Here is a 13,012-nt window from a genome sequence, read left to right on the forward strand (position 1 = left end):
GCAAATAATGTATACTTTGTGTGCAGGGTAAGGTTGTACTGCAGTCTTGCAACTCTGACATGTAATGAGTAATGTTATAGTTGCAGAAGTGCAATGTATATAGATTATAGAAAGGGAGATGTTATCTAGGAGGGAATTATACATCTGAATAATCATGGAGTTTGAATTATGTTAGTTGTGAGCAACTGCTCGGATCTCAAATAACCCTCACAGTTTTTGACATTATTTCCTGTTGCATCTCAGAAAAAAAAGTTCAGATTTTTAATTCTTTGATAAGTAAGCAAGATCCTACAGTACAGAGAAAGATATATTCTATAGAATATCATTTAAAAAGTGAATGTATAGCAGCTATTTTTGGCAGCAATTCTCTAAGATATGCAGATAAGGGGTCATATTCTGCTTAATGCTTTCAGCGTGCAATATTACGTTATCTGTGTATTGTATTTCAGAATGATAAGAACCGGCACTGGAGTGCAAGTGGTTCTAAATATTCTACCGCTTCATACTTTATGGAAATTGATAAAAACCTGTTAATGGAATGTTGCCTAAACAGGATACAGCTGAATTTACAACACGAAACTGGAAATGAAACAGAAAAATAAGCACCCGGATTATCTTACCTTAGGCGGGAGGCCAGCTTTCATGTTTTTACCAAGCGTATCAGGGAACCGTTCTGTAGCAAACTTCACAGACTTAGCTTTAGCTTTGTCAATAGGAGTGTAGTTGAAGGTCTCGCTTGCCAGTGCAACTACCTGAACAATACTAGAGTTATATATTGCTCTATCTACTTTAATTTAATGCAATATCATTGGTATGAGTCATCATTCTGGCTTACCGCTTAAGTAATCATTTGCTTGTTATAAAGTGCGCAGATGACCACATATTATGATTTACATGATTGATGTATACAATATATTACCACATCAAGTGCAAACAGTTTACGTTTATTTGTTGATATTAATCTTAATCCAGAATAAGGAATTGTATAATGCATAAAGTAATCCAGTTTTTTAATGATTGATCGCAAAACAAATCATACACTAAGTAGTCAATATCTAAACAGAAATAAAAGCATAGCAATTTAATTTACTGTATACAATTTAAAAGCATCGATAAATACTAAACAATGGAAATAGAGAAAATATCATAACATTCTATAATACATTGACTAACGACCAATTTAAATGATCATTGATGTACTGATATAGATACTGTCTCATTATTACCTAAGAGTATATGCAGTAGTGTATTATTGCAAATCGAGTGGAGCAAATCGAGTGGAGCATTTTATATGATTCACAAAAATACTCATCATAAATATTTATCCAAATTAACTTAGGAAACAAATATTTTCTACATCTACATTCTAGAGTAAAGATACAGTTAAACTGCGAAGGCACAACACCAAACCAACCCTACTCTATCTCCCAAAAACAACCTTCTCCTGGTCAGCCATGTCCCTCATCCTGCACTTGACCCCCGCAGAGGTCACAAGCCCATCGGAGCACAAATGAGCGAGAAACGGGGAAGCCTTAGCTACCGGGCTAAGGACTGCATCACTAGCAGCGAAATACGGATATACCCTCCCTTTTACATGCGTTCAACCGGCACCCGAACCACACGCTGTTTCTTAGACATAACTTCCCACTTACATCAGTGTCTTCTCGCATCAACTGGCATCGGCAAGTGGCGACACTGTGTAGACTCAACCCTGAGCTTGATCAGAATCTTCAGTCACAAACCTGACACCGTTTCGGGGCTTTCATTGCGATACGGTTTTCTGTCAGGTGCCCCAGCGGTCTCTCTTGGACCACCATCTGATCTGACAATCACCCGAGGATACCTGCTAGAGCTCGCGATTTACGACGAGTTAGCTTATGGCACCTCTGGCTGTTAGGTGAAGTCATAAAGCTCAAACAGCTCTCATCTCCCACTCTCTTTTCCTAGACAGCAGATAAATCCATCTTGAACAATGGGCTGCATCCTTCCCACAATCTCTGACCAACTTCTTGAGGGCTCTCCCAGTCAGACCAATCTTCCTTGATGCACACTCCAAACTTGCTGCGACCACACCTCTAGCACCAACCTCAACAGCAAAGCTGAAACATGACCACCCATTAGCTTGTATTTCCGCTTGTAGACTGTTATACCGATCAAGCTTCAGCTCATGGGATGCAGCTATTCTCTCTTCCGACGGTACTGTAAGCTCCCACCAGATTACTCTCTTGGAAGCTTTCGAGAAAAGAACCAAATCTGGTCTTAATCTGGTCGTTGCTATATCCGACGGGAATTTCAGCTGCTTATCCAGGTCAGCTAATACTATCCAATCAGTGGCCCCACTCAGAATCCCAAACTCACTGACTTTCGACCTCTTCACCTCCTTAAACCTCCCTCCTGCTGGAACAAACTCAATGGCTTTCCGAGTGACACAAGAGCTCTTCCTCTTGTTGACTCTCCGCTCACAATGGAATTTCACTTGGTCTGCTATTTGTTTAAGCACCTTATCGTGGCGCCATCGGTATCTCCCTTGACTTAGTGCCACAGGACAACCAGCCAGAATATGCGGCACAGTTCCCAACTTGTCACCACACAGCTTGCACATCCCATCCTCATCCTCGCTCCACTTGGATGCTAAAGCTGGTGTAACAAGCGTGCCATACACAGCACTAAGCAGAAAACCGATTAATGAGTCCCCATACTTGAAGAGCGTGTGCCAGCTCATGTCAGTCCTTGTCACCAGCTCTCTCCAATTACCCCACCTGGACTGCATCTCCAACGTACCCAACTGCACCTCTCTTTCCTTCCTGATGTTCTCCTTAACCCTATCCAACACCTCCCTCTGCTGCTCCTTTTCTGACATCTTCTCCCAGGGCTTCTTCCAATCACCGAAACCAATTCCCGCTCTACTAAGAGGTTGCACCATACCTCGCACTGACTCACACACCAAGTCTCTTTCAGCTTCGTGAAGCTGAGCATCTGCCTTCCAAACTCTCCCAGACCGCACCTGGGGTTGCACCGCTCTGATCAAAGCATCCTGAGATGTTTGATATGACTGCAAGAGACGGCACTTTTCTACTTTCCAAGTGTCGGTTAGGCTGTCGATGGGGAGAGCAACACTGGATGAATGACTAAACAGGCAAGAGCTACTAAGCGTGTGTCCCACTCCTAGCCATTTTCTGAGATGACTGTTAGTTGTTTGCTCCCAGCGAGAAACAGTGCTGATCGGGATATCATAAATGGCAAGTGGCCACTTCATCTTTGGAAGGACCATATACTGATACCCCCAACATTTCTGCAGGCCGGTGAGGGAGCTAAGATCGAGTCTACTGAGGTATGTAACAAGATCCTCGTGTGTTTTCTCGATTATAGCTTTGTCCTTTCCTTCTGCCCGAATCCACCTCCCTAGAAACTTGATTGGTTTCTCAGATACATTCGGGATCACCTCCCCGCTAAGCTGCAACCTCGCCTGACTACCTTCTGAACTCTCTACAACCCACTCCACTGTCACTCCCTTCTGGTAGACTAGTGCCCTAGACTTAGACGACTTAAGCTTGAACCTTGACCACACAACGAACTCCTGATAAACATCAAGCAGGGTTTGCATATCTACCATTTTAGCCGTGGTAAGGCAGCTATCATCCATAAACAGCTTAAGGGGTGGTATAGCTGTTCCATCCTTAATGTACTCGACACTCCTGGGTACCTTTATCTTCAAGTACTCGTCAGAAAGGTTCATGCATAGCACAAACAAGATCACCGAGATGACACAGCCCATAAATATTCCTATCTCGAACTGCTGCCACTCTGATGTCACTGTTTTAGAGGAGAATCTTCCGTACACTTCCGAGAAGTATTTGATTACGATGTTGATAACTTTCTCGGGGATATGATAGAAGCGGAGTGCTTTCACAATAAGTAAATGTGGAACAGCCCCGTAAGCATTCGCCAAGTCTAACCAGACAACACTGAGATCCTTTCTCTTAACTCTAGCATCTTTGAGCACCTCCCACATAGCTCCAAAGTGCTCTGTACATCCGTGTACACCAGGAACTCCACCCTTCTGCACAGAGAGATCCACATACCCGTTAGCGACAACAAAGTTGGTTAATCTTTTCGCCAACACAGCGAGGTATATCTTCCCCTGAATGTTTCCTAGCGATATAGGCCGTCCTGTGCTGGGTCCAAAATCTCCATCCGCCTTAGGAATGTAGATCCCTTCAAATTACCTACAGTTGTCTGGGTACTCCTCAGCCTTGTAGCCTCCTCTCAGCACATGCCACAAGTTCTGAGATATTCCTGGACACCTCTACTGATATAGATACTGTCTCATTATTACCTAAGAGTATATGCAGTAGTGTATTATTGCAAATCGAGTGGAGCAAATCGAGTGGAGCATTTTATATGATTCACAAAAATACTCATCATAAATATTTATCCAAATTAACTTAGGAAACAAATATTTTCTACATCTACATTCTAGAGTAAAGATACAGTTAAACTGCGAAGGCACAACACCAAACCAACCCTACTCTATCTCCCAAAAACAACCTTCTCCTGGTCAGCCATGTCCCTCATCCTGCACTTGACCCCCGCAGAGGTCACAAGCCCATCGGAGCACAAATGAGCGAGAAACGGGGAAGCCTTAGCTACCGGGCTAAGGACTGCATCACTAGCAGCGAAATACGGATATACCCTCCCTTTTACATGCGTAATCATGATATCAATACGTGTACAAAGTGTACTGTTGAACGGGAATTATAACAAGCGTTAATTACAACAAGTGTTAATTACAACAAGTGTTAATTACAATGAGTGTATACATACACTCATGATAACAACAAACCTTTGTTTTAGGAACGACACCAAGTCCGAACTTGGAGTCAACCAAACTGGCACCAGCCTCTGACATGTACCCTTGATTGGGAATAAGACAAGATCTGCCAAAACAACATGGGCAACACATCTGAAATTTGAAGATATGTTTAAAAGTGCACAAAGTTTCCTGATCACAATTACAACTGAAAGTTAAATACCCCAATTGATCTGTCAAAAAGTCTGAACCAGCTTCATACTTAGTTTCTAAGGCAAATGTTGTTATGATTTGGGAAGAAAGCATTAAATAATCAACCCGTTGAAATGTCCCATGAATATTTCTATACCTTGTGCATCCATTTTGTCCACTTAGGGTTTAAATGTCCGTAAGGTTCCTCATTTTTTGGCTTAAAAACACCAACAGTTTTGCGATCTCGGTCCTTTACAAAATAACTGCCACTGCTTCCTTGGTATATTCTGTCTGGTAGAATTCCTTCATCTATAGCTCTTTCTGACTGCAGGAATATTAATATCGTTAGATAAAAATTGGATTAGATTTAGAACTCACAGCCTATGTAGTAAATCTTGAGGACACAAAATAATGATTTTAAAAACATTGAAAATCAACATGACGTTTGTGAAATAATACAATAATACATTATAAGGGTTTGTCCACATGTTATTTTTGAATTTTTGAATTTTAATTTGAGAATGAAGTATAAAGAAATTTTTAATTAGCATTGTATAGTTTAAAATATTTATAGCTTATTATAACCATTGATAAATTTAAGCCATAATCTTTCGCCTGCTCTCCAATATCCACCTTGAAGGTGCATTTTTAATCCTTGAACTGCACAATATAAAATCAAACATGTTTTAGTGTAGACTTTTTGTCACAACAAGACTGCAACCTAGATAGTAAAAACTTTAAACAGAACCCCTAATGCAATGTCTGCTAACAATTTTTCTTATAGTCCTAATTTGAGCCTTGTCTCTAAAAACTTAACTGAACTAGCGTTTTGGTGTGTGCAAAAGCTCCCAGGCACGCGCATTCCTTGCCCCGTTAGTAACCTGTCCTTCCAAAACCAAACAAGCAGTCAAGGACAAAAAGTCATACACCAAATGGGCATTATATTTTATGAATTGTTTTACATCTTTTATTCTGTAAAATGTGCTAAAATTAAATTTCTTGTTTCATTGAAATTTCTTGTTTCATTGTTCCATAATACATTTTTGGACAATGTTTAACCCGCTCCTAATTCCGTTATCAGTTTTACACATAGCTATTGTGTTAAAATGACAGTAGAGTAATCATTTAGAAACCTCCTCCCTCCACTGCACCTCAGTGATTTAGTATTAATATGTGAACATGCCCTAATTTTCAAGATGTATAGGACACAAACCTCGACAATGAGTTCATTAAATTCAGGATCATCTGTCTGTAAGGGAATGTTTGCTTCTCCATCGTCAGTTAACAGCCGCTGCTGCTCATGGCCGCTGGAAGTAGGCGTAGTGGCAATGTCCAAATTACAACCTCCAACTGAAACTGGCGATTCAACGTCGTCAGCGTCCTCGATTTCCTTGGGGAGAGGCTGGTATTGGATGTCTTTGTAGCCTGTTCTCAGTACAATTCTGGCTACAGACATATGAGACTTTTCAGTCTCAACCTAAATTATATTCAGCTGTGATTATATTTTTTACAGTTTGATGGCGAATTTTGAACGTACGATGGTTGTTTACAACAACCAACAACTTAGAAAATTTACCCAGTAAATATTCCAATGAAATAACCTTACAACCTCAATGCAAAGTGCTTGTCCAATGTCCATGTTTAGTGGCATAACAAAGGGCCCTGCTGACCCTGCTGTCAGCAGAGGTGGCACCATCTTAGGGGGTGCCAAGTTGCCATTTGAATGAGGGATAATTTTGAAAAACTGAGGTAGTACTAGCAAAACTGCGCATGCCCTTTGTTACGCCACTGTCCCCCCTCCCACCCCCCTGCCCGGCTCTCATCATTCAATAATCACTCAATTCATGGTCGCATAATCCTAATGATGTCCTTAGCTAACATCAGGAATCAATGGCACATCTTCTCCTTGGTTGACTCAGCCGAATGATAGGAAACTTAATTTTGGGTTAAATGAGGAGGGGTACCTGTTAAAAGTTCAAGAAACTTCCTAGGATACCCCTTCAGTGCATACTGTAAACATAATACTATTAACTATTGTTAATACTATTGAATATCATCAAATATTCTGTATTCTTCTTTGAATGGATTTTTTCAAAAATGAAAATTTACTGTCCATTGAGCTAAAGATTTATAGCACCACTGACTTCTAAAATGTTTCGAAATATTTACCAAGTTAAGCTTCACTGTACAAAAGATAGAGAGTCCCTTTACCCTGTTTTTTAAATCAATATTTAGCTAAATTCTTTGTGCTTGACCACTTGCAATACAACTTTGGACTTGGATTCACAAAATATTGATGTCACTTTCAATTTTATCAAATACATTTTTAATTTTAAAAGATTTTATAAGTAATTGTTTTTTGCACGCATTAAGTTGCATTACACACTGCGTACAACAAATTAAATCTATAAATAAAATAAAATTTATAAATAAATAAACTATAATTAACAAAGAAAGAATATGCATTAACTAGCTTGCCAGTTGTTAGTTTATGGCTCGCTTCTCTCATCACGATCGATATGCATGTGCACATGCAAAAAGTGGGAAGAGCGCTCCACGGCGCATGAAAGGGAGTGACGTGCCAGGTAAAATATAAACCCTGCTTGTTTGAATAATTAAAAAATTTTAGGAGCTGGAAAATTAAGTTTGGCTCGCTATTTATACCCTGCTCAGCATTAATTTAGTTTATTTAATTTTAATTTAAGGTGAGCAGCATGAAATTGAGAAGCAAACTTTTTATACTACTTTCATGTTTAACTGCACTGCACTAATTTAACTGTCAACTGTCATGAAGCTGAAGATGCATTAGCTAATATAGGTGAAACCAAGCTTACTGGGCCGCGCTCAGCCTGTCATTCCACAGCTAATCTCTATTCTTTATGTTTATGAACATGATAGCCTGAGGTCCCCAGGTATGACCGAGCTTGCTTGATCTGTCCAGAGCCCTTGCACTTGTAGTGGGACGCGCGGCGCCCGCCTCCCGGCGGTAAACAAGCGCGCCCGCAGTGGTGCGAACGCACATGGTTAAATGAACGATCGAGCTAATATAGTAGAGGCTCTTACGGGCATTGTCTGCTCGATACGTTAGGGACCCCAGATACACCTTACTAGACGTATTTTTGACCGTAGAATCGATTGAAAGTGGTTTCAAGATGATTGGACTGATTGTTCTGGGGTAAAATCGCAAAAAAACCGATTTTTGGGCCAAAAATAGGCCAAAAAACCATGTTTTTTGATATTTTGAGCAAGTTAATTTTGTTGGCATGTCGGCAAAACTTGCATAAAGATAGCTAAAAGACAGCCGCACAAGATTGTATAAAAATAAAACAAATCCCTCTATTTGTTCTGAGGTAAAAATCCAAAAAAGTGGTAAAAATTTTGACTTTTTTGCTTTAAGTTTGAATAATTTTTTGCAGTTGTATTAAATCAACCCAAAAATAGTCACATCGTGTTTGCCTAAATTTTTCCTTTCCGAGAAGTACCCACTTCATATACTTAATCGAAGTTTGAATATTGTCACTCCGCAAGCGTTTTTGCCAAATTTTCGACGCGCACTACGCGCAAAAGCATTTAGTTGTTATCAATTGGCACCCGCGCGTTCATCATAAATTTCAAACAGCTATAACTCAGCGAGATTATGTCCGTTCTAGCTCATATTTTCACACTAAATAGAAAATAATGTGATCTTATTGCTGACAAAATATGGATATAATTACTTTATTTGCCTTAGAGTAATAGACTGTCAAAGTTTAAAACGCGCATTGGTATAGCACGTGACTAATAAGGCCAAATTTATACTTCTTAACATATTATCGATCCTTAGACATCATACTATTGTGTCCAATTAGCGGTTAGGTCTCTAAACTCGTAGCAGAAAACACGTCTTTTTGCCCGTAAGAGCCTCTACTAATATGTAATATAATATAATAAGTGAAACTGAGTTAATAGTCATTACCAGTGCGCGGTTTCACTTGTAGACTACAGGTAAAGCCGCGCACGTACGTACTGTTAACTACTATTAGCTCGGTTTTACCTGTTAGCTCGGTCTCAACTTTCATTTAGTTCATATGTAGTTACATGATTTTAACACAATAAGCTATTAAAGCTGTTCAAAAATAAATGAGTGCGCGCGCGAAACTAGAGGTTATTATATATTTACTATATATATATAGTAAAACTGTACTAATAGTAAAACTGTACACTTTGTATTATTATATTAATGATTAAGTTACGTTTGTCATTTGTGTTTTGGGCGTGCGGGCTCGCATGTTGTTAGCCAGTAGCGCGGTCCGATTCTATCAACTGCAGTTTGGCTTCGCAATTCGCATCGCATGGTTCACCATACACGATGCCCCCTCCGCGCGTAGTAACACTTTACTTTGCATGTAGCTAGTGCAGCCGCTACAGCGAGGAGCCGAGGCATGTGCATGCTGGTGTTTTAGCAAAATTGTAAACATTTCGCCCCGGCCCGGTTTATTTTTCAGGATTGTAAGCAAATGTTGCAAAAATTTACCTGGGGACCTCAGGCTATCATGTTTAGGCGGAATGACAGGCTGATCGCGGCCCAATATTAACGGGTAATACTCGTGAAATATCTGTTCCATATATTAGGACCGTCGCGCGGACGAGTCCAACTCGGCGCGCGTCTTGGTAGGTTGTAAACCTACAATTGGCCCAGTAACGCAAAAATCTCATCAGACTGCATCAGCATGTAATTTGAATGTTAAAGGACTTCGCCGCTTCGACGCGCCGCGCAAACTAGCATTCTTGCTTAGCTTCGCATCGTCGATCGTTGCTTTGCCTTGCCCTTGCAGAGCAACGATTTCGATGGGTTGACATTGTCAATCACAAATCAACATGTAATTTATAAGATGTTTTTGCAAAATTGTAACATTTGCGTAGGCAGTGCGCCATTGACAATAAGACGCGCGCTCTGACCATTGAATGGTTTTTAAGCTCTTATTTCGGCCAGCACATTATTTTGGAAACAATCGAAAAGTTATAATACTTCCCATATAACAATTTTGTTGAAATTTGGTCAGCTTACGTAAACACTTAAGTTCTACTGAACCTAATTTAGTTTGAGCAATTTTGATGCTCAGAATTTGAGTTATCAACGAATTTATACCTATTTTGTCATTTCCCTGCAGTTTCTTTTCGTTTAAATCGTAAATTCGCGCGCAAAAATTTCACCGGCGCGCCTTCCATTAATGATGCATTAGACGCATACATTATAAGCATCGAGTGTGTTTAACGGACGGTCACTTGCGCCGCGCGAAATATGAATAGCATAGCGATCAATTATGTGTCAACACTCACAATTTAATAATATATTGTGTTGTAAGATTTTTTTGTATAATGAGCCAATTTATGTTTTAAATTGACACCCCGGCGAAAGCCGCGGGCTTCATATTGCTGCGCGTGTTAAAACAAATTTTCGACATAAATTTGTCAGGAGATCGACTGTAATTCCGTTTACGAACCTTTTAAAGATATTTGACAGTGCCGATTCTATCCCTTAAAGGATTTTCAATAGTGCCGTGGAAAAATAAAACATCAAATTCATTCATCTGAACATTAGTAAAGGTTATAATGATATCAAATCAAGATTTCAAACGCGTACAATCATTAACCCTAATCAAGTATTGTCAACTGTGATTAAAGATCAGAGCAAAGTATGCTATCCTATATGTAAGCTACAATGAGAAAGAAACAGCATTATACAACAGTATTACAATAATAAATATAGGTATAATACCAAAATGTAACTATTACTGCTAATAAATACAGTTTAAAGATAAACTTATCAAATTTAAAATTGACACGAAACTAATACGCGGTTTATATTAGAATGCAACACAAACACTAAACACATCAAATAGAAACAAAAAAAGATATCTCGCACTGTCAGTCATTACATATTACAATTATATAAATAACACCGAAGAACTCATATATCAACAGCTCGAGTAGCGCACACTACTAGTACTAATCTCGAGTGTCTGACCGTGGCAGGGGAAGCGTCCAGGGTTCGATGCCGCGACCGTGATCTTTTAAACATTTTGTGAAAGTCGTCTTTGTTTAAGAAGGTCCACTTCCAGTAGCCCATTTTCTCCCCACATAACATTTCTTCATCCTCAGCAAGACCTGTTTTATTTTCCATTACAGTAATTCCATGTTCCAATGAAATCTAACTCTTCAATTTTAATATCAGCAGTCGGATCCTGAAATATGGAAGTGAAACTCAGTAAATTTTTACAGTCAAGTAATACTATAACTTCTATTCGTAAAATTTTACAAGATTTGTTTCCAGTTTCGGACAAATTCACAATATTACTACATAACAACTTAGTAATGTAAGCAGTAAGGGCCCTCTCCTAATTTTAATCTGTAGAAGTGCACGTGCAAATAACGCGCGACTTCAATGCAAAAATACGCGTGTGATCTCGGCGCGCGCTAAAACTCTGCGCTGAAAATATTGGTTTGGTACCACAACGAGAGTTTTAAAATTCCCGCCAATTCCAAACTCCAGAAAAAGAATCCGAAATTTTGGGACAGCCAAAAACATATTTTGATTAATGCTTTTCGACTTTATTTGTCCGTAAACTGACAACTACAGTAAATCTATTTTCTCTACGAACTGGGCACGAGTAACTTGTTTTAAAATACAGCAAATCTATCTTCTCGGAGTGGGCACGAGTAACTTGTTTTAAAATACAGCAAATCTATCTTCTCTGCAAACTGGGCACGAGTCACTTGTTTTAAAATACAGCATATCTATCTTCTCTGCGAACTGGGCACGGGTAACTTGTTTTAAAATACAGCAAATCTATCTTCTCTGCGAACTGGGCACGAGTAACTTGTTTTAAAATACAGCAAATCTATCTTCTCTGCGAACTGGGCACGAGTAACTTGTTTTAAAATACAGCAAATCTATCTTCTCTGCGAACTGGGCACGAGTAACTTGTTTTAAAATACAGCAAATCTATCTTCTCTGCGAACTGGGCACGGGTAACTTGTTTTAAAATACAGCAAATCTATCTTCTCGGAGTGGGCACGAGTAACTTGTTTTAAAATACAGCAAATCTATCTTCTCGGAGTGGGCACGAGTTACTTGTTTTAAAATACCGCAAATCTATATTCTCTGCAAACTGGGCACGAGTCACTTGTTTTAAAATACAGCATATCTATCTTCTCTGCGAACTGGGCACGGGTAACTTGTTTTAAAATACAGCAAATCTATCTTCTCTGCGAACTGGGCACGAGTAACTTGTTTTAAAATACAGCAAATCTATCTTCTCTGCGAACTGGGCACGAGTAACTTGTTTTAAAATACAGCAAATCTATCTTCTCTGCGAACTGGGCACGAGTAACTTGTTTTAAAATACAGCAAATCTATCTTCTCTGCAAACTGGGCACGAGTCACTTGTTTTAAAATACAGCATATCTATCTTCTCTGCGAACTGGGCACGGGTAACTTGTTTTAAAATACAGCAAATCTATCTTCTCTGCGAACTGGGCACGAGTAACTTGTTTTAAAATACAGCAAATCTATCTTCTCTGCGAACTGGGCACGAGTAACTTGTTTTAAAATACAGCAAATCTATCTTCTCTGCGAACTGGGCCCGAGTTACTTGTTTTGAAATACAGCAAATCTATCTTCTCTGCAAACTGGGCACGGGTAACTTGTTTTAAAATACAGCAAATCTATCTTCTCTGCGAACTGGGCACGAGTAACTTGTTTTAAAATACAGCAAATCTATCTTCTCTGCGAACTGGGCCCGAGTTACTTGTTTTGAAATACAGCAAATCTATATTCTCTGCGAACTGGGCACGAGTTACTTGTTTTAAAATACAGCAAATCTATCTTCTCTGCGAACTGGGCACGAGTCACTTGTTTTAAAATACAGCATATCTATCTTCTCTGCGAACTGGGCACGGGTAACTTGTTTTGAAATACAGCAAATCTATCTTCTCTGCGAACTGGGCACGGGTAACTTGTTTTAAAAT

The 13,012-nt window shown here is 39.4% G+C and overlaps 2 protein-coding genes across 2 annotated transcripts in view; one reads left to right on the forward strand and one right to left on the reverse strand.

Moving 5' to 3' along the window:
- LOC134823189 (polyunsaturated fatty acid 5-lipoxygenase-like) overlaps nucleotides 1-13,012 on the forward strand; it is a 1,185,970-nt gene that overhangs the window by 466,809 nt on the left and 706,149 nt on the right. The window lies entirely within an intron of this gene.
- LOC134823229 (phosphatidylinositol 4-kinase type 2-beta-like) lies at nucleotides 298-6,488 on the reverse strand. The gene is made up of 4 exons (XM_063834625.1): nucleotides 6,216-6,488; nucleotides 5,160-5,327; nucleotides 4,844-4,963; nucleotides 298-752 (listed from the first exon to the last, which is right to left on the reverse strand). The coding sequence occupies exons 1-4, from the start codon at nucleotides 6,456-6,458 to the stop codon at nucleotides 612-614; spliced, it is 672 nt and encodes a 223-aa protein (XP_063690695.1). The 5' UTR covers nucleotides 6,459-6,488; the 3' UTR covers nucleotides 298-611.

The sequence above is a fragment of the Bolinopsis microptera genome, chromosome 11, assembly GCF_026151205.1.
Source record: "Bolinopsis microptera isolate Bmic1 chromosome 11, MBARI_Bmic_1.0, whole genome shotgun sequence".
Lineage (NCBI taxonomy): Eukaryota > Metazoa > Ctenophora > Tentaculata > Lobata > Bolinopsidae > Bolinopsis > Bolinopsis microptera.